Here is a 26,557-nt window from a genome sequence, read left to right as displayed (position 1 = left end):
ACAGAGCATGACCGAACCTCGCTTTTTGAAAACGCACCCGAAACCTAAGCCTAACCCTACCATACCCTAGTCCTAATCCTAACCCCAATCCTAAGCCTAAGCCTAAACCTAACCCTACAGTTCTGCGATGCTTAGATGGTGGTGCATTTTTTGATGATTTCCTTATATACGTTGGTCTTCCATCTTTTCAGTACTCACACATGCGCCTTGGGGCGGGCTTATTCCTTGAGCAATTATCAATAAAAATCAAATAAACTAAATGACGAAGAATCGATTCTGGTGTTTAGTCTTGAACACTCGAAATCCGGAGACTGCCCGGGTCGGATTTACTAAAGTCCGGGTTCTGGACTAGCCAAATGCGTGCTAAAATTATTGCAAACAACTTTTCGTGTTTACGGTTAGATCAAGTTTAGTGTGTTGAAACTACGTACTTGGCTACAGGCAGTAATTCAAGATTAGAAGAAGGAAATATAGGTATTATGTATGTATAATAGCAAGTGTGTACCAATACATTGGAAAAATTGCACAGATCAAGCATATTATTAGAAAATCGCTTCAATGAGATAGATGATGCCGAAGGCGAGAAAAGCACATGCTCCGCCCAAAGTGACTGCAAGTGAGTTAGTGACGTCTCATGCCAGAAGAGATGAAAAAATGAAAACCTACCAACTCTAAGACTGACACGGCCGGCGACTGCTCGACCACCGATGACTGCCCCCGCCGTGCAGATGCCATGGCCAACAACAGCGCCGATTGTAACCCACCAGTAATCCTGCCCAGCAGCCATGGCAATTGTAGCTATCTGGCTGCGGTCACCCCATTCACCTAGAAACGTCATGACAAAGGTCTGCACCCATGCAGGACTTAGAAGGAGCGAGAAAAGGTTCCTGGCTCCGGAAGTGACCGTTGTCAACGAAAAGCCTCGCTCTGGAGAAACTTCCCGTGACGATGCAGAGGAAACGCTTTCTGGAGGCGAGGGAAGGCGATTGGTTGAGCGAGTGCGACCGCCTCGGCCAGATTCCAGAGCATACGGGCTAACTGACGATCGTCTGCGGCTTAAACGTCGTTGTTCGTGGTCTTTCTCTTCCAATTCCATCTCGACCTCCTTCATTTCTTCACCAATACCCTCGTCCGGTGACATCGCACGTCCTTCTTTGAACATTTTTGCTGAGAAGACTAGGAATAAAATTCCAGCCGCAAATTGAGTGTAGGATGTAGGTATGAGTGTGGGAACGGCATGTCCAAGGAGAGCAGAGAGAACAGTCATGGTGACCAAGGCTGAGAAAGCGGCAGAAAAAACGAGGAGCCGAGGATGGCGCATTGCCATGAGCGCAGCAACAAGGAAGGTCTTGTCACCAATCTCGGAGAAAATAATCATGACGAATGAGAGAAATAAAGAATGTAATGGGCCAGAAGCACCAACAGCTCCTCTAGACGATCCGTCGGCGTTTGGGAAGGGCTTTCTGCCTGGTGTTGGTTGTTTATAATCGTGAGAATCGTCGGTTACTCGACCGGGAGATTTGGGAAGAGGAATTTCATGGGGCTTTTCTGGAAGATCATCGGGTTTCTGCATGCAGACGCTGTTAGCTATGACATATCGATTGGTGGCTTGGGAAGCAGAATGGAAAGGAGAAAAAATCAGACCTCTAGAACATTCTCTCCTGTCTTTTTATTATCTGTCGCTTCATACACGTCCTCATAGCCTGGGATCTTTTCCTGTTCGCTGTGTGGTAGAGGGCGTGCCTCCTTGGGAGTCTCGGGGACCTTCTCCTTGGATTGCTTGATATCCTTAGTCTTCTCTGTCATACCACCCTCCGTACCTCGCGTACCCTCTTTGGGACCCAATCTACCAGGATCGTCCATGACTCCTTCGTTGGAGTGTGGAATAGCACTCCCACCCTGCCCTAGACGACCTCCAGCTTGTTCTGTATCTGCTGCAGCCATGTACGTTCGGCCATCTGCCTTGTCCTTCTTGCGATCTCGCTCGGCTTCGGTTTCCACCCATGGCCCATCGTGAGGCTTGCCATCTTTACCGTCAACGGGGGCATCCAGCGTCCCTTTGGGAGCTGCTTTGGAGCCTTTTTGCAAATCTGACGCGCCCGGCGGCGGCTCGATAATATCCCCATAGTTGGCGCCTGCAACACTATCTGAGGAGGTGTCAACTGCAGCAGTACCAATGGTCAATATAAGCACGGCAGCGGCCGTCGAGAGACGACTGATCCGCATTGCAGCGACTTATATTAAGTAATTGCGACGACTGGAAAATCCGGGGGTGGCTGTCTGGCGATTATTTTCGAGCGCGGATCCGCAGATCCCAAAGATGTAGACTCGGAATCAATTCATCGAAGTATTATAAGGGTATGAATAGAAGGATCAAGGTATAGTTCCAATTGCTGTGTGTAAAGACTTGCAACACTAAATGAAAGATGGTCGATGGAGCGGCGAATAAAAATAACAATATTTCCAAGCCACCTGGCAAAGCCCATAGGGGCGCCACATCCACCCCTGGCTTATGGCACGTGACCATATTTGGTAACTCCATTCCACACTTTGTTGCGGTGTTAGCAGCTCACGTACAATATGTTGTATGTTTATCTCCCTGTGATTTTTAGGTTATTAGTCTCTGGTTTCTCTGAATGCCACATCATACAACATTGGTTAGCCATATAATGTGAGAATAACTTCCTAGGTAATGGAGCGTTCCATATATTAAATGCATAACCTACGCCGATATCTATTTCCAGACTTGGGAAACCAGGTTATCTTTATTCTTGCATACACAGGATATGGTCTCTCCTGTTCACTAATGATTTACTTAAATTCCGACGCTCAGAGCCTCAGACGAGGTCTATCGATGCCTCAGGCCCACACCACGGAACTACCACATCGGTTTTCAAGGGTTCGGAAAATGCACCAATGCCGAGAGTAGTGTCCTTCCATTGCCCGGGACATATACGAATAGAAAGGCGCGAGCGTTATTTGGACGATCGTGACGTCTTGAAGTCCGACGCCAAAGCAATCCCAGTCATGCGGCACCTGGCAAAAGGCTTGAGCGATGAGGCGAATGTCGTCGTGTGATGCGAAGATCCCTCAGCTCAAGACGGCCGCCGCGTGCGATATTGGGGACACACACGTCATGCCCCGGCCATGATGCTCTTGAAGAGGGCAGATGCCGGGAGTCGGAAGTCAGTACGGAGGATACGCATCTCTAGATCCCGATACCTAATGGATGCTAAGATACAAATATCCCGTTAGTTAGCTTGTCAACGGATGAGAGTATCGCGCTCGTATCGGTACCGTATCAGTACCGTCAGCTCCCGTGGTTACTGCGTGCAACATGCGGTGAGGGAAGGTATTCATTCGGTACTAAACGTATCAGCACGTGTGGGGTCTGGGCCTGCGTAACGACTTCGGAGTGTCATTGCCATATGGTACTTTCACATGCGCTGCTGTTTATCAACGCCTTCTCCTCTTCATTATTGTGAACCACTTTCTATTTTCCTACCGTCTTATGGCACTCTGCAAAAATGGAGTGAAATAGATCCATGGCGGCCTTGTCTCGAGCTCTTTTTGCGCGGGGTCTGCCCCGTTGATTGATTGTCTTGTCACTTCTGCTTCGCGCCCTCCCACGCCCTTTTGAATTCCAGCTACCTCACGACAGCCCAAAATGTCTTCACCCTGGGAGAACCGCCAAAAGTGGACTCTTGGTGTCCTGAGTCATCCAGAGACAGACGAAGTTCCTGGTATGTTTTGACCCATCTTATTATATTAGCTGTCTAACTCTGACATCAAGGCACCATCCTCCTCCTATCCTCGAACCGAAATCAACCTCTGGGTCTGAGAAACCAACCAGCTCAGACATCTGCGTCGTCATTCCCCTCTCCCTATCCTCCCAGCAGATCGCCTTCTCGCCCAGCTACTAAAAAAACACCCGATGGCCGCATCGTCCTTCATCCTCAACCTGAGGAGTCCATGAATGACCCTCTCAATTGGCCGAGCTGGCGTCGAGATGCTGCTCTGCTTTCCTTGGGCTTTTATTGCCTACTGGGAGGTGGAATGACACCGGTCCTAGCTGCCGGCTTCAATGCCGTGGCGACTGATTATAATGTGAGTACGCAGCAGGTGGCCTACACGACCGGCCTCTACATGACGGGCTTGGGTATAGGGTCCGTGATAATGGCTCCGACGGCCATTCTTTTTGGGAAAAGGCCCGTGTATCTGTTAGGTGCTACTCTATTCATTATTTCTGCAGTATGGTGTGCGCTCTCCCCAAACTATCCGAGTCTGGTCCTAGCTCGGATCTTTATGGGCATCGCGGTAAGCCCAGTAGAGTGCTTGCCTTCCGCAACGATTGCGGAGATTTTTTTCCTACATGAACGAGCCTATCGCATTGGCATATATACGTTGCTTCTTCTCGGGGGCAAAAATCTCGTACCACTAGTCAGTGCGGCCATTGTAGAATCACTTGGTTGGCGCTGGGTGTTCTGGTGAGGCGGATTTAAAGACCCCTCTGTTGCCAATTTTAATCGACTGACTGGAGCTAGGGTCGTTGCTATAGTTGTCGGAGCTAGCTTAGTGCTCCTGTTTCTATTTGTTCCTGAAACGTTCTGGGACCGCACTCCTCGGCCAAAATTGAAGTCGAAACGTCCAGGATTCTACCGGAACGTTTCTGAGCTTGCGCACTCTGGCTTGTGGCGTGGAAGACATCCAGAACGCCGTTCCGGTGATAAAGGGTCGTCTCCGCAGAGTCCTGATGGTGCCCAACACCCTACATCAGAAAAGCCAGAGAGACCGAGAAGAGATGTGCGTGTTGGCTTCGCTGAAGAAGCGTTAAATGAGAAGGCGCAGCAAACTCTAGACAAGGAGGATCCCTCTGAGCTGGCCACGGTAGCAGTGGATCAAGCGAATGTTTCCTCAGATGCGGCGCAATTCAAATCAACAGATACTGCCAACCCTGATGATATAAGGTACCTTTCTCCAGATGCAGCAAATACGACTCTTGGAAGGCTTGAGGATGGTCCCGAAGTAATTGAGACTGGTCGCCGTTCTTCAGACGTTGTGGACGTGGTGGACGTGGAAGCTCTACACGCCAGCACCCGATCCCCTGTGAGGTATGAATCCGAGGAACACGTTCCGATGAACCCATCCGCCCTATATACACATAACCTACGTGAACGACCGCGACTTCCTTACTTGCAAACTCTGCGACCGTGGAATGGACGATTAAGCCATGATAAGTGGCTTCGAGTGGCAGCTCGACCGTTCATTCTCTTCGCCCACCCGGCAGTTCTGTGGTCGGCTCTTGTTTATTCATTGTCTATCGGGTGGCTGATTGTTTTATCGGAGTCAGTTGCAACGATTTATGAGAATAAAGCATCCTATAATTTTTCTGCGTTGGGAACCGGACTGATCTATATTTCTCCGTTCATCGGCGGCATTCTCGGCACAGCAGTCGCGGGACGAGTGTCTGATATCATAGTCCAATACATGACCCGGCGCAATGGAGGCATTTATGAACCGGAATTTCGTCTTGTGATGGCTATTCCTATTGCAATTACAACCACCATCGGCCTTATGGGTTTTGGATGGAGCGCCCAGGAGAGGGACGCCTGGATTGTGCCCACCGTATTTTTCGGAATCGTCTCATTTGGTTGCTCGCTGGGGAGTACCACTTCCATCACATTCTGTGTGGATAGCTATCGACAGTATGCGGGCGAGGCATTGGTGACCTTGAATTTCAGTAAAAGTATGTTCTTCCCGCTTTCATTTCTTTTTGCTTGTGAGCTGACTCTTGGCGTTTGTAGATATCTTCCATGGACTGGTCTTCTCCTTGTTTATCGTGGATTGGCTCCAGAGCGACGGCGCTCGCACTGTCTTTATTGCCATTGGCGGCATACAGCTTGCCTGTCTTCTGACTTCCATCCCGATGTATATATATGGGAAGCGGGCGCGAATGTGGACGGTGCAGAAGAAGTTGATGGAGAAGGTCTAGACAGTGATTATTGAGTTCTGGCTAGAGCGTAGATTTGACCCTTTTGGTCGTTTTTCCTTGCTTGCTCTGCAGTTTTTGGCGTCTCCATCTTTGCTCTGTTTACTTGTTTTTGAGGATGTTCCTGACACCTGTGATGATCTAATTATTATCTATACCTATTTGATGCATTGACCATGTGGATTTTTTTATTACACAGTCAGAATCTATGCTTGTTCCTGTTTCTTTGATTACTCTGAATACTAACTTGATAGCATGGTGTGTGCTGTGGCGCTTCCAAAACGCAGTCCCACCCAGCAACCAATCAATCACAATCCGAAAAGGCAGCCACAGTGGGCCCTAGCCGTATATGTGGAACCCATACACCAATGGCAAGCACAGGAACACCATGGGCAGCGGGAAATGACATCATATGGTTCTTGGCGATCACGAATGGACAGAAATGGACAGCAACAATCGATCCAACGGTCCTAAAGGCGTCAACGAACGAGCTAAATCGGACAAATATAAATAGCCAGATTGACTTCCCATTGTGTTTCTCTTTGCGTTCCCTTACTCTTTGAGATTCATTCTTTCCTTTTTATTCTTCGCGCTTCCAGTTGTACATACTAATTACTTACTATTCAATTGAAAAAATTGTCTTCTTATGATCTTGTTATGTTTCTCCTACTAACCATATTCCAAGCGCAACACTCGGACATACAAGCTAGTTCGGGGTATCCTTTAGATAGCAATGGTTGCTCATTGTCCTGAGCAGCTACGTTTCGAATCCGCGCGACTTGACTGACTGACATGACCTGGTACACAGCGTAAGTTCCAGTTCTCTTGTCTATAATTGTGGACTAGCCTGGCTTGGTCGTTAAGAGCAAAGACTTAACATGGAATAGGCACTGGACTGGACTGTACTCCGTCCCTAGGCACTAGGCCCGTCTCAGGGCGCCCGCCATCAAGCCACGGAATAGTTAGCCACCGTCAACTGGCAAGCTCTAACTACGCCTGTCTATATAAACTTCTATATCAGCCAGGCGAGTTGCAGAACCGTTCTTCATTCCGTCCCCAGCTCGTTGGAATGAACGGTGATGGCTTGTTATTTATTGTCTCCCACTTGCATTCCTTTTAGACAACCTCGCTTCAAATTTGTCCACAGAGAACGACGGCATTTTATTTTATCTGTTGATTTTGCTTCAATTTTTGGGTCTTGAAATAACCTCATCCGACTCTCTTTATGATTGTGGAGTTTTGATGCCTTGCGATTTCAGGCAGAAAGCAAGGACCAGCAACGGAAGCTTTTCCCGCCAATTGGATCGCTCACGGTACGAATGAGCACATCACGATGATTTTCGATTTCGATGCTCCTCGTGTTCGTGGTTAGGCAAGTCGAGGAATAGAATGACGATGAAAAGATCGTCGCCGAATACGCATTAGATGCTGCGCTGGTCCAGACTCCAGGCACCCTCTCTGTTGATGCCTGGGGCTCATACCTATTGGCTCCTGAGAAATGGGGCAGGATCGAGTGACACTGCGGAGAAAGAAACACAAGCGATGTGATTGGCCGGTGGCGGAGACATGTGATTGGCTCTTCCAACTTTCCTTGAGGTCCTTTCTTCTTTTTGCCGGCCTCAGGATGTCGCTTCCCTTGGGCTTTCAGACTTCAGTTGTCGCCACAGTCTTCGGATGCTTTTTCCTCGACCGCCGTGTGATTAAGCAGCTTGACCGTGGTGTGATTCGCTTTATCATACATAGTATGTTGCCTCCCTCCTCCTTCCACGTCTGGGGGACTAATATTCCGCCTCGTGCTAGTACCTCCACGTACTACGCCGTGGCGACCCATAGTTGTGCTTATTGTCTTATGATGCCATGCAAATCGCCCTAGCCCGTCTTAGGTGCCTGCAACAAATTCTCAGAACCGGTTCTGCGCCTTTTCATCAGCCAACGAGCGCGCGTCTGATCGCATCAAGCAACCATCGTACCAGGATTTCCTGCGGCTAACCTACATGCGTATATCTTTCGTCGGTCGCAACGCCCCAATTAGCCTGTCCCTTTCTGGCCTATTTTCGTTTATACAACTATCGTTTTGCGCTACAAATTCGGATACGTATGTTGGAAAAGCTTCGGTCGCATTTATTATTATCCATTGACACTCCACCGCAAGTCCCATCGCAGATTAGGTTCTGGTCAACTGTTCCGTCCCGTCAACCAAAAATCTCCGCCGCCTTTCTGTTGCGTGTGCGTGTGGGTACAAATCGCTTTTTCCTCCCATCGCAAGAACAATCGGTAATCGCCAACCCCTAAAAAAAAAAAAAACCTCGTCTACGCGAATTACTACCCATCGATTGCTTCCCACGAGTCGTGCATATCCAACCGAACCCTCGTCTCCCGCTGATAACTTAGAGAAAGGAAGGACAGAAAGAGGCGGGGCCATCTAACAGTTCGCCCGCCCACTGCTAGGTGAAAGAATGGTTTGAATTTTATTGTTCAGACATATGGCATCGTAAGATTGAACATTATGGCGCCATCGCATGAAGAGCTCGTTGCTCATCGCGACGACCGTCGTTTCCGCGAACTCTACCGCTACTTCCAACCCACAAACCCTGCCGCCGCTCTCTACAAACAATATGTCCCAGCTACCGAGGAATCTCCCGTTTTGGAGACCTCGGATCCTATTATACCTACAGTCGAAGGCACCGCAAACCCACTGGCGGTGTCATTGATGCCCCCTCAAGAGGATTTGGCCAGCCCCAATACCATATTGACATCTTTTGCACAGCTGGCGGCTCACAAATTAAATGTCGAGCGAGCTATTATTTGGTGGGTACTATGAATCCCCTTTTCGATGCCTTGCTCTGACAACAATGGTTCGTCTCTTGTAGTGTTTTGGGCCGCGACACAGAGTATATCTTAGCTGAAGCTGCTCGTGATGAACAAACTAGTTCTCAACGCCTGTGGACCGGACATGGCAGTGATGGGCGTTTCGGTCCAAAGTTAAACCTGGTGAGCATATGCATTGCAAATGAACGAATGAGCATAGGGCTTGAAAGATCTAACTGTGATTTTATCCCGACCTGAATCAGAACACAGTAGCACTTCCAGCATCTTCAAAAACAGAAGCCCACTATCAAATCATCAATGACTTATCCGCCGATGAACGGTATGCAGACCATCCATTTGTGTCTGGTACTCCTCATTTTCGTTTCTACGCTGGCACTCCTTTAACTACGGAGAATGGCATCAACATTGGCGTCTTGTTCGTTCTTGATTTCGATGCTCGCAATGGTTTGACTCATACTGAGAAGCAAGTGTTGAGCTCCATGGCGGCAATGTCCATGGATTTTCTTCGTGTAAGTCGCCAGGCTTCCGAAGGGCGACGGGCTGCTCGTTTGTCTCGTGGCTTAAGTTGCTTCGTGGAAGGAAGTTCTAGTTTTGTGGACGGTCTTGGCTCTCCAGTCTCTGGATCTCAGCATTCAGGTACTAATTCCGGATCAGCTTGGTCGCTTGGCTCTGCCCGGTCATCCACCTCTCCTCCAGCCGCTCGAAGTCCACTTGCCCGGTCTCGGGGTTCTAGAGGATCTCATGGGTCACGAGGAAGTAGCGTTGATGTACGACCCAGTCGATCACCAGGACCGTCCTCATCTGAAGGAAAGGCTGACACTGGCACTTCGTCTGATATCACTACGCCCCTTCCAGATTGGCTGATTGCCGGGACGAAAAGCTCCAAAGCTCGCCTGGCTGATGAAATGCGCAGCAACCATTGGACATTTCGCCGTGCGGCAAACCTTATCCGTGAAAGTTTGGAATTAACCGGCGATAGTGGTGTTATCTTCCTAGAAAATAGCAACATGCCACTGGATCTTGATAATGGTCGGGTGGACTATTTTGAAGACACAGACACCCCTGCACCCGTTCTCGGAGTATCGACCAATGATGAACCTTTTGCGCCTGTACCCGGATCAACTGCTACCTGCGCGGCTGCAAATTGCGACCGACGTTTTTTGCAAAATGTTCTTCGCCGCTATCCGAAGGGCAAGATCTGGACTTTTCACCATGACAGATCCTTGTTCGCTTCTTCTGATGACGACGAGAAGAGCCCGAACTCCCCCGTTTCGGCGGTTAAAACTCCCGACCCCCCTCCAGGCACCAACAAAAAATGGCGGGCTTCTGAAGCGACCCAGTTATCCAAGTACTTCCCTAATGCAAGTCAGGTTGTCTTTGTGCCGCTGTGGAATGCTGCTACATCGCAATGGTATGCCGGTTGCTTTTGTTGGAACAGTAACGAAACCCAAGTTTTCAGTCCCTCTGTTGAACTTGCCTCTATTATGGGGTTTGGTTACTCTATAATGGCTGAATTAAGTCGTTTAGAATCCATCATTGCCGACCGCCAGAAGGGCGATTTTATCGGTAGTATCTCACATGAGTTGCGCAGTCCCCTGCATGGCATTCTCGCCGCCGCGGAGTTCATGGATGGTACATATATGAACGAGTTCCAGGCATCCTTGCTCGAGACAATTAACGCGTGCGGACGGACGTTACTGGACACGATGAATCAGGTACTCGATTTCAGTAAAATTGTGTCGCTGGAGAAGAGTTGGCGACAAGTGAAAAAGGCCCGACGGGATCCGAAAGAAGATGTAGTGGATAATATACAAGGAGTTGACAGCATGGCAGCCCTGCTCGACACGCACATATGTGAAGACATATGTATCTTAGTAGAAGAGGTAGTGGAGGGAGTTTGCTTGGGTCATTTATATGGCCGTTCAGCGAGCGGCTCTACGGGCCGATCACGCACAGCTTCAATGCCATCGGGTGCTGCATCAAATTCGCTATCTACTCCAGATAGTGAGTCCACAGGCGAAATCCGTCCAGAGGTTGAAGTGATTGTAGACATTGAGGAAGGAGATTGGGTTTACAAGACACAGCCGGGAGCTTTACGTCGTATTATTATGAATGTCTTTGGTAATGCCATGAAGTATACCGATAGTGGGCACATCGTTGTTCGTTTGGAGGTTCTCAAGGGAGACATATCATCTGCAAAGTCGAAGATCCAAAAGGAAGCCGACGAGCTTGTTGTTCTAACTGTTTCAGATACGGGCAAAGGTATATCGGAAGATTTCCTACGAGCCCGTCTGTTCACACCGTTCGCCCAAGAAGATACCCTGGCTGTCGGAACGGGTTTGGGTTTGTCAATTGTGCGCAGTATTGTTAAATCGATTGGTGGTCATATCGGGATTCAAAGTCGAGCTGGAGAAGGAACAAGTGTCAAAGTTACTTTGCCTCTTACACGACCAAACTATGAAGACGCCGTTTCTCCGCCTCTACGGCCTCATCACTCGGTACCCAGTCAAGATTTACGTGTGATCCAAGAGCGGTTTGCAGACAAGACAGTTGCAATACTTGGTCACGATCCGCACTTTCTGTCTAACTTCGGCATGACCTCAGTACTTGCCCGTTATGTGACAAAATGGTGTGGGCTCACACTCGTCCCATGGCCTGCCTCTGACTCCGTGGATCTTGTGCTGGCTATAGACAAGGATGTGAACGAGGAGTTGAAAGTTCGACAGAACATCAAGGCGCGGGCTATGGTGGTTGTTTGCAGTAACACAGTTGACTACGATACTTACCGTTCTGCTTGGTCGAAGCTGACTAGTGCTGTTGAATTTCTCTATCGACCTTGTGGCCCCTACAAATTGGCTCGCAGTCTTCTTCGATGCTTCAGAGGGTCTGCGGGACTTCCGCCATCCCAGCATGCTAGCGTCCAGTATTCTCGGTTAGTCGATCGCACGCGCCTGACAATATCGGAAGCGAATGTCGATAATACAGGACACAACGTACAGCAAGACAAGAACTCAAAACCCCTCCTTGCACAGATACGGTCTGGCAGTGAGTCGCAGATCGGATTCCCACCGCCAGACGTGCTCTCGCCAACGGGTGAAGAACCCCACAAAATTCAAGATGAAGGAATCGCTGGCCGGCGATCGGCACCTACCGTTCCCACTCTTAGTCACGAAAAGGGAGACACTGCGGTGTCACTCTCGGAAGTACAGGAAATATCTCTTTCGCCTGCGGTTCCAGTCAATGTTTTAGTTGTCGACGATAATCATATCAACCTTCGGCTTTTGTTGACGTTCCTCAGCAGGAGGAACATTGCCAATCTTGACTCGGCTGAGAATGGAAAGATGGCGGTAGAAGCAGTTGAGAAGCGCTCGGAGGGGTACGACATAATATTTATGGGTGAGTAGAGACTCTTTACGTCAACAGAGGATTTGCCCAGAACATTTTGTGAATATCCACTAATGCGGCTCCTCCCACAGACATCTCTATGCCAGTCATGAATGGCTTTGAAGCAACTCGAGCAATTCGTTCTCTGGAGAACGAGCGAGATGAACGACGACCAGCCACAATTATTGCTTTGACTGGTCTCAGCAGTGCGCGTGATGAAACAGAAGCTATGACATCTGGCGTCGATCTGTTCCTGACCAAACCAGTTTCACTGAAGGAGGTGTCACGATTATTGGACGAATGGCAGCCCAAACAACAATCCGACTCTTGATTTGAGTTTCTCTTTCTCACGTCCTCAATCGTGTAAGTATACTTATGAAGGGGATGATGTGAGCGAATTTTTTGTTTTCTTTTTCTGGATTTATAATCCTTTTTTTCCCTTGCATGAATGCATGATACTCTGGGAGATATCAGAAGCATACGAAACTGAATACCCCTTTTGCGATTATTATTTTGTGACACTTGATCTTTTTTTACTTCATATAGTCGAGAAAATTCTCCGCCTGCGGCGTTTTTCAGGGTTCTCGCGCGTCAGTTGACATACTTGACACGACGTGAGTGTATATTGAGTGAAATAGAGCGTGCTCTATTTAGTTGTTTGAATGGTTCGGGGTGGTCTCCTCTCTCTGTTCTTCTTGATATGTTTGCGACACGATCATTGCAAGTTATTAGGCCAACGAGCAGACGAATGTTGAAGCTTCTTTTGCAAGTCAATTCTTACTCTGTGATATATATATGTAGATGTATCTTAGTCATCCTCAAGCATTGTTCTGCCATGTAGTTTCTGCGTCAAGACACCCATCATCGACACTTCCCATCAAGCTGTCATATGGTGCTGTTGGAAATCTAAACGACACCAAAATAAGTACGACGACATCGTCATCTTCATGCTCCTCAGCACGAGCTATGTGTAGGCCGCCTCTGATTTGCTGCGGGTAGATCTATCAGCCCCAGTGGGGCGCTCCGCGTCCGTCCCAGACTCCAATGCGGACCCACATGCAGGCTGAACAACATCCAAGACATTCGACGCCGATGGAATGTTTGTTCCTGTATTCGACTATGTTTATGTCGATGCGACGACTTCTCTGTCTCCATCAATGCCCATTCCTAGTCAGTGGTTGATCGACCAACACCCAACAACCCGTTGTCGCCTTTGATACTCCCGTCCCGCACTGACTGTATGCCCCAAAAGGCAAACACTTGTTTCTTTGTTTGCGACAACGTGGCAAGGGGCTTTCCAGCCCGCCCACTTTAACATCGAGAAAGAACCACGTGCAAAAAGCCTCGTGTGTTCGAGAAGAAAGGACTTGAATCTCTCCTTCTTTGTTGTTCAACGTCACCTAGCTAGAGCGGACATTCACATTCTCTGCGAGACTATCACCGAAAAGATCTTCGATCCGTGGCAGGCTCAAGCCCCAAGGCAACAAACAGTCCGACAGGCAGAATGATGAAAAAGAAAGAAGCCCACACAAACATCACGCCTCTCCCATCCTTCATTCCGCGCCAACTCGCCCTCGACATCCTCCACAGCCACAGCGAGATCATTACGCTCAACCCTCTCGTACTCTCTCATCGAGCCATACCTGCCCCACGCGATGCCCCGGCCGAAGAATACTACTCCAGCTGGTACGAAATAGTCGAACGCATCCAAGTAGTCCCCGGCACGGGTCGACTCGGGGGTAGCAAAATCAGTTTCCGAGCGTGTTTCCACGACGTTCCCTGGGGCGTTCAAACACATGTTTATGCTCCGATGGGGATTGACCTGCGGCATAACTATCGCGTTGCGGGCACCCAGCCCGGTGAGCCAGCGGAATATCGAGAATTGGGGATCAACGCGCCTGCGACAGGCCTCTATCTGCGCGAAGACATTGAGATTCGATGTAATTTTGCAATGGTGGGGTTTGTGAAAAACCAGCTCAAATCGGCGACCAAGGTGCTTGTTGATCGGTTGATTAAGAAGGCTGAATTATTGGATGCTGGTGTATTGAAAGGAATGATGGAGAATGGGAAGTTGAAAACGATCAATCCGGCAGATAGGTCTGTGGAGGCGCAGCAGCAACAAAACCAGCAACAAGAAGAACAAGAACAATATCCTGTATCGCCGATTGTGTCGGTGTCCTCGCCTCAGCTGTATCAAGCGTCTACGCGTGGGTCAATCTATCATCCAGACGATTACCAACAGCAAACGTACCTTTATCCAAGTCCTGCAGACAATCATATTCCCGGGAAATCATTTGCCACTGAACTCCCAGGTGATACGAGTCTAGTTCAAAGTCCCACTACAGCCAACCACAATAATGCGCGTGACTCGCTTCAATCTACACTCTCGTATCCGAGTACAGGTGGCTGGTCGCATGTATCCTCTCTATCGTCAGCATCGTCGACAACAAACAAACCCTCGTTCCATAACAGCAGCGCCGATAATAATACATCACGCCCGATGTCAACGACAAGTACGATTGCGCCGTTTGTGCTGGTGGATAATAATTACAATAATAGCCACGTCAATGTCAAGCACCAGTTTGCTGCTGAGCTGCCGGCAATGGCGGAGATGCCAGAAGATAAGTTATAACGGGGGAATTATTATTGGATTATTACGTATAGTATCGTAGTCTTGAGTGTATTGTATAGTTACCCAGGTCATTTTTGTGGTTAGTAATACTGTACCATGCCCTTTTTGATGTGCTCGTTTTGTTGTTGGCCTTGTGTTTTGATGAATACGTCGAGATGATCTTAAAAATAATCCTATTTACATGAGTTGTCAATATGTTTAGTACATTCTTCATTTTGCGTTTATATACCGATTCCCTGCCCGTCTAGTCTGGAGAACCATAGACAGGGCCCGCCGCATCCGTGAGCATCGTGATTATTTCAGGAGGAGTATGCCGTTCTCCAACTGCAAATTCCAACGGCGTTCTTCCCTTCGATTCTCGTACAGACACACTGGCCCCTCGAGCAAGAAGGAAGGCCACTTTAGCAGGTTCATGGCAAAGCACTGCAGTGTATATGGGAGTACGACCCTGATAGCCCTTCAGATTGACATCGGCACCGTAATCCAGCAGCAATTCTATCATGGAGAAATCATTGTCGCTTGCATTTAAAATGGCAATATCCAGTGGCCCGCTCTTGACAGACTCCATGAAGTTCGGGTTGGCCCCATGTTCAAGGAGTACCTTGGCAACCGATACATGATGCCGGCTAATAGCGAGCATTAAAGGTGTCCTGTCTCTCCATCCTAAGTGTGGAATATCAACGGTGGCACCCATTAACAGCATATCGCGCACACGACGCTCATAGCCCCAGAAGGCATAGAATGATATAGCCAAGCCACCGGTTTCGCGGACATTTCGTCTGAAGAGCTCATAAAGGAGGAGGTCATAAAGCGTACGATTGAGCTGTAAGCAGGAAACAAAATCGATTGTCCTTAAGTGGCTTGCAATAAGCACAAGGATTTCCTGGGGTAGGGAAAGAAGTAGCATTCTCTGCTGTTCCCCTCGAGCGTAAAAGTGTGTGGACCAATGACGTGGGTAAATAAATCATACGCGCTTATCGCTTATCGGAAACGCTTCCGGAATATCATTATTCCCTGAGCGGTAAATACCGTACACAGTCCCTCACGCTGCAACCGTAGATAACCCGTATTGGGAGCGTAATCTGAAAACATACACCCGTGACAGCGAGCGGCTCTTTGATTGGCCCATGCTAATACAGATAGGGTGGGCCTAACTGGGCCAATCATAGCATGCGTAGCTTCCACGCGTTCAGAAACGGCGAATTCCTTTGCCTCAAAGCATCGGATTTTGAGCGTTAAATCTAAAAGTGCCTCTGGTCAAAAAAGCCCTCCGCATTCATTCAGCGCATGTGCCAATTGGAGGCTCTCCGCCTGATTGGCTGCTTGTTACACAGTGCGCTCCTTCCCTGAAGATCGCCGTTTTATATATGGTCGCGATGTCTTCTCTCGCTCTTCGCTTCTCTGTCCCTTCTTTTTGCCTGTCGTCACGTCGCCCCTCACGATGCAGAGCAGACTCGTTCTCGTCCTCCTCGCTCTCAATGCGTGGGTGGCCGTCAGTCTTCCCATCAACATCGATAACAGCGACCAAGCAGCCGTCATAGCAGCACCGCACCGCACTGCCAATTATGGCGGCTCCATCCCAGTCATGAAAGCATCATCATCATCATCATCATCATCCAAGTCTGGACCGCACTTTTTAGAATGGCTGGCTGAGTCTCAGCCCGGACAGCGGAATGCACTCTTACGAGCTGAAGCACTTCGAGCATCACACGGAAGGGCCAGAGGCAGAAATGGCAATTGGATAGACGATTTTCGGAGAATGCTGAGAACATGGTCTACTTTCTACCGGACGCAATACCCAACACGGCCATTGCCGTTGCCACATAATCATAGTGGCATGGGGCCACCATGCACAGTTGCTACAACAGCTTATTGCCCTCCACTCTCTTCTCCGCACCAATCACGACATGCAACAAGCTTCCTCGAACAGATACAGCGCAGTCTCAAGCATATAGATATAATCGCAGTATGCAGTGAATATGGCACCGAGCTTGTCGCACTAAGCATTTTTTTTCTCGTGCCTCTCGCCGTCATCCTAGTCGAGGTTATTGACATGTTGCATGACCGCTGGGTGCCGGAACAATTCCCCGAACGCGGTCGTCAACGAGTTCGCCTCACTGGTCCAGAGAGACAGTTGCGCGTATTGGAAAAATGGGAGCGCGAGAAAGCGGTCAGAGATCAGGCACAAAAGTTTTGGAGTAGTACGAGACGGGGGTCGAGGAACGGGTGTTGAGCTGAGCGGGCCGTCACTCTTTATAATATTGCTCTCCTTTATTGTTTCCTCTGTTTTATCTTTATCGCGTATATACCCTGGTTCGCATTGTTATTTCAATGAAAGTATGAAATTAAGATGACATCCTTCATCAACCCAATTGGGCAGGATTCACGTCAATGCGACCTAATTCCGCATTACCAGGTCCTGCAAGAAAACTACCCTAGTTCATGGTCTTGTCAATCTATAATGAGTCAAGTGTTTAGCAAAAGATTGTCGTCCGCATACATGATAGCTGGTCAGGTATGAAGTTGACTTAGGATTTGTGTACTAAAAATAGAACAACCGCATTGGGAATTGGGCACAGTACTACCAAAACTTCATATACATGTATTGTAGTATCAATGAACTTTGAAATCGTAATATATGTCTTTTTGAGACTGAAAGCAGATTGTTCTTTTCAAAACTGTGCATATTCCGTACCTAGATAGAGATTCATGCTTCATTGCTAGCTAGTTATGACGCGCAAATCTTGACTCCAGTAGAAGCTGTCTCTAAAATTGTAAGTGACAAAATGAATATCAAGAGGCTCTCACGATGATTTGTGGCATTTCATCATAAAAGCAAAGCTCATATAGACTTATGGCCTGTTGATTAGGCGCTTGTCTCGGACTACACGCAGTGTTTAGGGTCAATCTTAACAAACCCTATGTAAGACATTCCCGTAGAAACAGAGAGTCGTCGTTATGATGGTCCTGGAAGCAAGAGATCCGCGCTCGTCAGGGCCGTCGATAGCCGACTGAATAATAGAAGGCTACATAGGGAATAGATAAGAGTGAATAAGATATGTGGGTATTTTCTGAGGCGGCAAGAACTATTCATCTAGTATGTGTAGTTAGAAGCTCCATTAGGAGTTCCCGATCATTACATTCATGACTAAAGGTTCAAGACGGGCGTCATAAAGTTCCCCATACCTTTTAAAAGGGACAACCTTTCACAGGCTTAGACACTTCAATACCATAGTTGGCCTCTGCCGGGTGGCATTGGGCGCTTTTGAAGTCTAGGATTGTTGGCGGGTGACATCCGCAGAGATACTGCTGGAGTGCCACTTCCAAGACAGTCATCGCGCTAGTTTCCGATGAAGAATATACGGAAATCTGCATCTGGCATATAGATTCGGTTAGGTCATTCGTGGCATAAACCCGTTCCAAGTACTCCGTAGATAATTTTTATATGATTGTTGCTGGCTACCTTCCTATTTGAGTAAATATCTCCTAATTAGGCCCGGAGGCAATACTCTTTGTGTCGCGACCAGCGGCGAGTCCTCAAAGATAATCTAGGACAGACGAAGAATGATTTGGTTCTCCATTCCGAGTATTTACCTACCTGAAACCGCTTCAATCCTGCAAAGCAAAAACCGAGCGCACCATAAAAGCAGTTTACCAGACTTGTTGCCCGAGCACGCTAGATCTGTCAAGTACAGCAAACCACGGATTACAACTATTTAAAACGTATGATTATTGCACGGGTCCATTGAGGCAATTCACCAGCCCTTATTCATCAATCTATCAGGCTGTACAGTATATTCCCCGGCGTATGCCGACACGTCCATATCCCAGAGAACACCACTTCGTTATTTGCAAATGCAGAGTGGCTGCAGCTCTGTATGACGACCATTGCTTATCACGACTACCCTGGCATCAAATACTACTCTAAGATATTACCCATCACATTATCCAGCCAGTCAGTAGGGAGATCTCTTAACATCCCTGCAGGAATACCGCAACTACTACTACTTCGGGATATGGAGTAAAAACCGATTTCACCGTCAAACCAATGAAAGAAGAAAGCCATTCAGAATTTCTTTTGCTAGAGCACACTAGACAATACACATTACATGCAAGCTTCCCAAAAAGTGATGGATAATAGTTTAGTCTAGTCCTATTCAAGCACTGCATATGCATTACACAGGCCGTTAGCACGCAGGAAGTGCCGTGACGCCTGCGCATGCACTTGATGCGTCTCATTTATAGTTCGTCCGAACAGCTCGAGAACAAAAACTCCGCCAACCCGAGCTATTCAAAGCGCATAGAGATAGAATAATGTCCCATGGATGCATATGATGTAGCGAAATATATGTGTGCGCGTAGCTCTTTGCACATTTAGATGCGTGGTGGGTACATGTAAGACTCGTCAGATTTTCGCGTTCCTGAAGGAATTTTTACCATTTCCTCTCCTCTCTATATTCTCTTCTCCTTCGCATCTACCTAGGTATTGTTATTTTGAGGGAAGCTGTTTGAAAGTCAATACAATGTTGAAAGAATACAAAGTCCCTTTCGAGGTACGGCCGTGCCGGTTAAACCCAACGGTCGAGCGAATTTTCATTCTAATTGTTTAACTAGCTGAATAACCCAGAGCTGCTCAAATATGACTCATTTGTCAACAATGAGTGGGTTCATTCAAAGACCGGTGCCAGGTTTGAAGTCATTGGTAATAATCCCACCCTGATCTCCCCAGATATTGACCATACTATTGACAACTTGAGATACGAGTAGACCCTGCTACCGAGGTTGCATGGGCTAGCTGCCCCATAAACACCGTAGATGATATTCCGCATATTGTCGAGACTGCACAGGCGGGATTTCAGAAATACTCCAAAGCAAGCCCTCGACAACGGGCCGACTGGCTCTACAAATGGTACAATCTCATCCAAGAAAACAAGATGGACATTGCCAAAATCTTGACCCACGAAGCCGGCAAGCCAGTCAGAGAAGCAGCAATAGAGATCGACGTCTTCTCAGCAGGTATACGGTGGTCCGCCGGGGAGGCAGAACGTATTGAAGGCACCATCACAAACTCCTCAGCTCCTCCTGGTCGTCGAGCGCTCACAATCAAGCAACCCATCGGTGTCACAGTTGCGCTGATACCATGGAACTTCCCACTTGGCATGCTTTTTCGTAAAGCTGGCCCCGCGCTCGCGGCTGGATGTTCCATGATCGTGAAGCCGAGTCCTGAGACACCCATCAGCGCATTGGCTTTGGCATACCTGGCCGAAAAAGCTGGTTTCCCACCTGGCGTATTCACTGTGCTTACAACCGATCTCAAAAGTACCCCCTCTGTTAGTGAAGCTCTCTGCAAGCACCAGTTCGTAAGGAAGGTTACCTTCACTGGATCGACGCGCGTGGGCAAAATCATCGCTGCCCATTGTGCCGAGGGTGTTAAGAAGGTGACTCTGGAGCTAGGTGGGAACTCTCCATTCATCGTCTTTGACGATGCCGGTCTTGAACAGGCTGCTCTCTCACTGATGGTTCTTAAATGGATGAATGCTGGCCAAGCGTGCGTTTCCGCAAACCGTATCTTTGTTCAGTCGGGTGTATACGATAAATTCATAGCTACCCTGCAAGAACACGCCAGTAAGATCGTTGTCGGCCACGGTGCTATCCCTGGGACAACTATGGGTCCTCTAACCACTCCTCAAAGCCTTGACAAGGCCTGCAACCAAATCGAAGATGCCAAAAAACTGGGTGCTAGAGTAGTTCTGGGCGGCGGCCGTGTCTCAGACAAGGCGGGATACTTCTTCCAGCCTACAATTCTTGCGGACATGAAGCCCAATATGCTGATTTCTCGCGAGGAGAGTTTTGCTCCTATCGCCGCCCTGTACAAGTTTGACACCGAGGAAGAAGTTACCAAACAGGCCAACGATACGAGCATGGGTCTGGCTAGCTATGTATTCACCAAGAACGTCGACCGGCTCTGGCGCATGTTTGAAAACCTAGAGGCTGGTATGGTTGGTTTGAATGCTTGTAAGACATTTTCACTGCTCTTTCTTTCACCTAACTTGAGAACATAACTGATTTCTTATCTCTGATAAACTAATAGCGCAATCGTCAACAATGGAAACTCCATTTGGCGGAATTAAAGAGTCTGGCTATGGCAAAGAACAAGGCAGGGCCGCCATTGAAGAGTACTTAATCACTAAAACTGGTGTACTGGCACTGGAGGGCCATTATTGATTATATAGTTAGTCCCCAAAGCATTGAGGTACCAATGTCATTTTTCCAGTTGCAACAGATATCTCCATAGTAAGATCCAGACCATTAAGCGGATTTAAAAGGGATATTCAAACAAAAGCCGTACTATGGAATGCAAGCCTCACTTGGTTGTTCGGTCCATAACAACCTTAGGAATGCAGGCCCCTGGATCCATAACTACGGAGGAAAGAACTTAATATTCAATTACAAGCTCAATATGTATCATCAGGTTTTCATGTACTGCGTGGTTAAATACCAGCCACGGGATTATTTGTGACACTTTGCTCTGTTATACCCCCATGCCCCATCACATTCCATCCAAGCTCGTTGGCAAATAGAACAGTGAACCTAGGCTAATCTACCACAAGCCAAGCTGGAGGCATTCCTCATGTAAGAACCACTGAGCTTCCGTTATTTACATCCACGTATACAGGGCTTTTGGGTGTCAACATCCTGAATCAACACGTGGAGCATGGGGTAGAAGCTGGTTTAACACGAACTAGAACCTATGTATTGATTTCTCTTTCACGTTATCCACAAACCTATATGCACTAACAATTTTATTTACTTCTTGTTTAAGCACAACGTGTGCTGGAACTTGACTCGGTGTGCCCCTGAAATGACTTTGCCTCGGGGTCAGCGTGGAGAGAACATATTTGTCAATTTCTCATTAGCACGCATTGAACTCGGTCATATCTTACCAGCATACACCAGTCGTCATGTTGTACACCGGATTCTTCCACTTTTTGAAGACACAGAAAGTGCAAGGCATTCTCGCACTGATATGTCTAATTACTTGTCCATTTGTGGTGCCATTATCGTCGGTATTGTCACTTAGCAAATACAAACATCATCATCAAAAGAAGGATTTTCAATGTGGTGGTATGTTGATCTGCATCTGTCGATTTTCTTACTCTCAGACTGACGTTGATTGATCACTGCTTCTGTAGCAAACGCGCCACCAGGACAGGAACTATGTCCCCAAGGCATGTGTTGCTCTCGATATGGGTATGCTGCTTCTTCGAATTCACAAACCATGTATAACTTTCTGATACTGATGGATCCAGATACTGCGGCACAACAAAGGATTATTGCGGCCTTGGATGCCAGAGTAACTGCAAGGCATCGCAGTCAAATGTGAAATTGTACGTTGGTACCATTCAGGAAAGGGGAAAATACTTATACATGTAATAGGCCCTCAACCTGCCCAGATGCAATGACTCGTTCTATTGCATACTATGAAAGCTGGGCCAGCCATCGCGCCTGCAACAAATATATGCCCTCCGATATCGATCCGGCACCCTTTACACACATCAATTTTGCTTTTGCATTAATCGATACGGAGGGCAAGATCATGCTATCTCTCTCCAATGACACTGTCCTGTTCGATCAGCTGCAGACTGTACGCGACCAAAGTACAAATAGTGATCTGGAGCTTTGGATTGCAGTGGGCGGATATGCAGTCGGGTCCGCGCCGTTTGCGAGACTTGCTGCCACCCAGCAAGGCCGCAGTGCATTTATTGACTCAGCGTGCGCCTTCATGAATAAGTATGATTTCAAGGGCATGGATCTCGACTGGGAATATCCTGCCGCCACAGATACAGGCGGAACAACGGCGGATACTGCCAATATGGTCTCGCTGGTGAAAGAGTATCGAGATAAGTGTAAGGACAAAGGATTGAGTGTCACAGTACCGGGAGGAAAATGTAAGTGCCAGCCGTATTTATTTTGACAGAATATTTCCATCTAACCCCGTGAAGTCTACATCGAAGGCTTTGACCTCAAAGGTCTTGAGCCGTATGTCGACTGGTTGAATGTCATGACATATGACCTCCACGGAAGTTGGGAAAAGCCCACCATCGCAAAGCCGCATACAAATCTGTCAGATATCCAAGAGTCTCTGGATATTGTGTGGAACGCAGGTGTCAGCCCGGACAAGGTTATCTTGGGGCTTGCGGACTATGGCAAGACTTATACGCTGGCTAGCAGTTCCTGTACAAAGCCTGGCTGCGCTGCTACAGGGCCCGGGCTCGCAGGAGCGTGCTCCAATGAGGCTGGCACTTTGCATGACGCTGAGATCGACAGTATCCTCCAGAAGAACACCAATATCAAGCCTGTGATGGACGAGAAGGCTGCTGTCAAGTACTTCTCTTGGGACCAGACTCAGTGGTGAGTTTGTCTTGCAGCCATATGACATATCGCCCTGTGAATGGACAGAACTGACTGACACATGCTGAACTGTTTCTCACAGGGTCTCGTACGACGACAAGGATACACGCAAGCTCAAAAAGCAGTATGCCGCCGAAAAGTGCCTCGCAGGGACCCTCGAATGGGCGGTAGATATGAAAGACACTTCCAAAAAGGACTCCAAGTCAGAGATCTAGTTGAGTTTTTGACGAAAGAATAGACGATTCGCATGTAACTATTTTTTGTACGTATGGTTTCAGTCAGCGGGTGAATAAGCAACGAGTCACGTAACTAGTTACTGCGTGGTGTACAACGCAAGACCGTAGATATAAGCTGAATCCGAGTATTCATTGACGCAGAGAAAGAGGATCTTGCTTGAGGTTCAGCAGTCGGCCGCGTCAGAAGGGAAGCGTGATACATTAGGCGCGATTAGGCTTCGGCATTGCGACAACGCCCGAACAAACAACAACAACAAACATCCGCCTTGCATAAGTTGACTGCCTCTTAACCATTCACGGCCAACACAATGGGAGAAGAAAATCTACACGGCTTGCGCTCTCTGATTCAATCGCATCCCATTGTTGACAATCATGCACACAATCTGCTTTCTGCCGACAACGCATTGAACTACGAGAAGTATCCGTTGGAGTCGATCACCTCTGAAGCCAAGGGGGAAGCGCTACAGCAAGCGCCACATACACTGTCCCATCGCCTCGCAGTGAAACAGCTAGCAACGCTCTTTTCTTGCCAGCCCACTTGGGAGGCAATCAAGGCTGCGCGACAGACGTGGGTTACTGCCGATTACCATGGATTGGTTCAGAGATGCCTTGACGGGACCTACTCGTTGCTTCTGGACGATCTTCTCACAGACTCCGACATTGAAGACTACAGATGGCATAAGCAGTTCATAGGCGCGGCGTCCGGAGCAAAGAGGATTGTGCGAATCGAGGCCGTTGCGTCGAAGATCTTGCTTGATTTTTGGGGCCCGCAAGGCCAGCACAAGCTGAGAAAAGACCCTCAGACGTTCTTATCGGAGTTCCACAAACATATTGAGCAATATCTCATGGAACCCAATGTGGTTGCATTCAAATCGGTCATCTGCTATAGGACTGGATTGGACATCAAAGTCAACAGCAGTGAGGCGGCCTTCAAAGAATCATTCCAACGGTTGTTGCGGATAGGTGCTCCGTTTCGTATATCAGATAAGTCATTCAACGACCTATTGGTAACAACCACGCTGCAAATTATTGAAGAAATGGTTGCAAAACATGGCAAGCAGAGATCCAAGCCTATACAGTTCCACACCGGGCTAGGCGATAATGATATCAGTTTAGTGCTTGCAAACCCGGCATATATGCAACCGCTGATTGCGCACTTTAAGAACGTAGACTTTGTTCTACTCCACTCATCATATCCTTATACCAGAGAGGCTGGCTATCTCGCCTCCGTCTATCCAAACGTCTACCTCGATCTCGGTGAAGTATTCTCGATGGTCAGCAAAGATGCTGAACACTCTATCCTACGACAAAGCATGGAACTCACGCCGACAAGTCGTCTGTTGTGGAGCACAGATGGGCATTTTCATCCTGAAACTTATTGGCTATCGAACAGGCAATTTAGAGATACGCTTGAGACGGTGAGTGTCCTAAACTTTTGAGCATCACAGGCTGAATATTTTTGCTGACCGTTGTCTCCGGCTCGGTCCTCAGGTTTTAGTTGATTATGTTCACCAAGACATATTTACACTTTCGCAGGCCAAGGACGTAGCCGCGGATATCTTGTTTAACAATTCGAACAGATTGTACGATCTCAAACTGCTCCCTCCGGCATATGTGCCGAAGCCACACGAGCCTGATGAAAAGGAACTATCAGTCACCAATAATTTAGAAAACCTGAATGACCTGGCTGTCCGTAACCCCAACACGGCCGTCTGGATGCAGTGGGTAGACTATACAGCTACAATACGTGTGCGTATGTTTCCGATCCGCGAATTCATAAAGATCGTTCAAGGAAAACGGCGCATCGGTATCACTTTGGCGGTTTACCACCTGCTTCAAGACGACCTGCTTGCACCAGGCGGACTCGCCACTGGGCAGTTCTACATGAGACCGGATCTTTCCTCGTTTTGCAGAAATGTCGCCCTCGAATCTAATAGTGCCACTGTTATGACATTCTGGGAAGATGAAAGTGGTGAACAACTAGAGGGCTGTCCACGCACAACACTGCAGCGTATTGTCACTGCGCTGAAACCGATTGAGGTCACACTCGGATTCGAAATCGAAGTAGTCTTCCTTCAACGGGCCTACATAAATGCTAAGAACACGTGGGAGCCTATTACAGAAAACCATTCTTGGTCAAACATGACAAGAGACATTCGACAGAAGGCTCTCCGCTTGCTTGAAGAGATTATGACGGCTTTGGCCAGTATAGACATCCACATCGAGCAATTCCATGCCGAATCTGCGCCTGGTCAATTCGAATTCGTTCTTCCACCAGACCAGCCTCTCAGCGCCATTGATACACTTCTAAAGGCTCGCCAGACAATCGTAAATGTTGCCGAAAAGTACGATCTTCGCGCCACTCTCTATCCACGCCCATATCCGGACGCAGCAGGTACCGCCTCGCACACACATTTCTCGATATCACCGCCTACAGAAGAGCAGTCTTTTCTAGCCGGAGTACTCGAGCATTTCCCATCTATAACGGCTTTTTCTCTCTCGCAAGAAGTTAGCTATGAGCGGGTTGCCTCAGGTGTCTGGGCAGGCAGCGAATGGATTGCCTGGGGCACCCAAAACCGCGAAGTACCGATCCGCAAAGTTACATCGGGTCACTGGGAATTGAAGCAGATCGACGGTCTCGCGAACATGTATCTCGCAATTGCTGCGCTGCTTGCTGCTGGATACCTGGGAATCACTCATTCGTTGTCTCTCACGCACAAGGACTGTCCTGTTGATGCGTCAACACTGTCGCAAACGGCCAGGGAGGAGCTAGGTATTACAAATCAGATCCCCAAAAAGTTGGAGGAAAGTCTTGTTGCGCTAGAGAATGACGACGACATGAGTGCCATACTAGGCGCCGGATTCGTCGAGAAGTACATCGCCGTAAAGCGAGCGGAGGCGAAAAGGCTGGCTGAGATGGCAGAGAACGAGAGAAGGACATGGTTGATAGAGCGGTACTAAACGTGCGAGCGACCTTCAGGATGCGTGCAAACGTGTTCTGATAGGTAAACATCACGATTGATACGAGCAGACGTGAATTTCGTCACATTCACGGCAATTATATATTTCCTAAGA

The 26,557-nt window shown here is 48.2% G+C and overlaps 8 protein-coding genes across 8 annotated transcripts, besides 1 other annotated feature; 7 read left to right on the top strand and 1 right to left on the bottom strand.

The window, feature by feature from the left end:
* Positions 1 to 36: 36 nt before the first annotated feature.
* Positions 37 to 117: a repeat region (Identified by RepeatMasker using a combination of RepBase library and repeat library created with RepeatScout).
* Positions 118 to 542: 425 nt separating this feature from the next.
* UA08_01889 (hypothetical protein) lies at positions 543 to 2,226 on the bottom strand (the record flags this gene model as incomplete). Its single annotated transcript, XM_020261603.1, has 3 exons — positions 543 to 610; positions 667 to 1,567; positions 1,645 to 2,226. 3 exons carry the CDS (start codon positions 2,224 to 2,226, stop codon positions 543 to 545), a joined length of 1,551 nt encoding a protein of 516 aa, XP_020123315.1.
* A 1,441-nt stretch (positions 2,227 to 3,667) lies between these two features.
* UA08_01888 (hypothetical protein) lies at positions 3,668 to 5,992 on the top strand (the record flags this gene model as incomplete). Its single annotated transcript, XM_020261601.1, has 5 exons — positions 3,668 to 3,743; positions 3,794 to 4,166; positions 4,253 to 4,317; positions 4,559 to 5,746; positions 5,805 to 5,992. The coding sequence occupies 5 exons, from the start codon at positions 3,668 to 3,670 to the stop codon at positions 5,990 to 5,992; spliced, it is 1,890 nt and encodes a 629-aa protein (XP_020123314.1).
* A 2,503-nt stretch (positions 5,993 to 8,495) lies between these two features.
* Positions 8,496 to 12,533, top strand: UA08_01887 (hypothetical protein; the record flags this gene model as incomplete). The annotated part of the gene is made up of 4 exons (XM_020261600.1): positions 8,496 to 8,797; positions 8,860 to 8,980; positions 9,061 to 12,214; positions 12,295 to 12,533. The coding sequence occupies 4 exons, from the start codon at positions 8,496 to 8,498 to the stop codon at positions 12,531 to 12,533; spliced, it is 3,816 nt and encodes a 1,271-aa protein (XP_020123307.1).
* Positions 12,534 to 13,706: 1,173 nt separating this feature from the next.
* UA08_01886 (hypothetical protein) lies at positions 13,707 to 14,834 on the top strand (the record flags this gene model as incomplete). Its single annotated transcript, XM_020261599.1, has 1 exon — positions 13,707 to 14,834. One exon carries the CDS (start codon positions 13,707 to 13,709, stop codon positions 14,832 to 14,834), a length of 1,128 nt encoding a protein of 375 aa, XP_020123306.1.
* A 1,441-nt stretch (positions 14,835 to 16,275) lies between these two features.
* On the top strand, positions 16,276 to 17,067 carry UA08_01885 (hypothetical protein; the record flags this gene model as incomplete). Its single annotated transcript, XM_020261598.1, has 1 exon — positions 16,276 to 17,067. The coding sequence occupies one exon, from the start codon at positions 16,276 to 16,278 to the stop codon at positions 17,065 to 17,067; it is 792 nt and encodes a 263-aa protein (XP_020123309.1).
* A 2,290-nt stretch (positions 17,068 to 19,357) lies between these two features.
* On the top strand, positions 19,358 to 21,059 carry UA08_01884 (hypothetical protein; the record flags this gene model as incomplete). The annotated part of the gene is made up of 4 exons (XM_020261597.1): positions 19,358 to 19,387; positions 19,449 to 19,536; positions 19,602 to 20,849; positions 20,926 to 21,059. 4 exons carry the CDS (start codon positions 19,358 to 19,360, stop codon positions 21,057 to 21,059), a joined length of 1,500 nt encoding a protein of 499 aa, XP_020123308.1.
* A 737-nt stretch (positions 21,060 to 21,796) lies between these two features.
* On the top strand, positions 21,797 to 23,461 carry UA08_01883 (hypothetical protein; the record flags this gene model as incomplete). The annotated part of the gene is made up of 6 exons (XM_020261596.1): positions 21,797 to 21,959; positions 22,028 to 22,085; positions 22,145 to 22,222; positions 22,272 to 22,783; positions 22,838 to 23,246; positions 23,329 to 23,461. The coding sequence occupies 6 exons, from the start codon at positions 21,797 to 21,799 to the stop codon at positions 23,459 to 23,461; spliced, it is 1,353 nt and encodes a 450-aa protein (XP_020123311.1).
* A 329-nt stretch (positions 23,462 to 23,790) lies between these two features.
* Positions 23,791 to 26,443, top strand: UA08_01882 (Protein fluG; the record flags this gene model as incomplete). The annotated part of the gene is made up of 2 exons (XM_020261595.1): positions 23,791 to 24,900; positions 25,019 to 26,443. 2 exons carry the CDS (start codon positions 23,791 to 23,793, stop codon positions 26,441 to 26,443), a joined length of 2,535 nt encoding a protein of 844 aa, XP_020123310.1.
* Positions 26,444 to 26,557: the final 114 nt, after the last annotated feature.

This window comes from Talaromyces atroroseus (assembly GCF_001907595.1).
Source record: "Talaromyces atroroseus strain IBT 11181 chromosome Unknown scaffold_1, whole genome shotgun sequence".
Lineage (NCBI taxonomy): Eukaryota > Fungi > Ascomycota > Eurotiomycetes > Eurotiales > Trichocomaceae > Talaromyces > Talaromyces atroroseus.
Note: the sequence above shows the minus strand (reverse complement) of the source record. Positions and strands in the feature narration are given on the sequence as shown.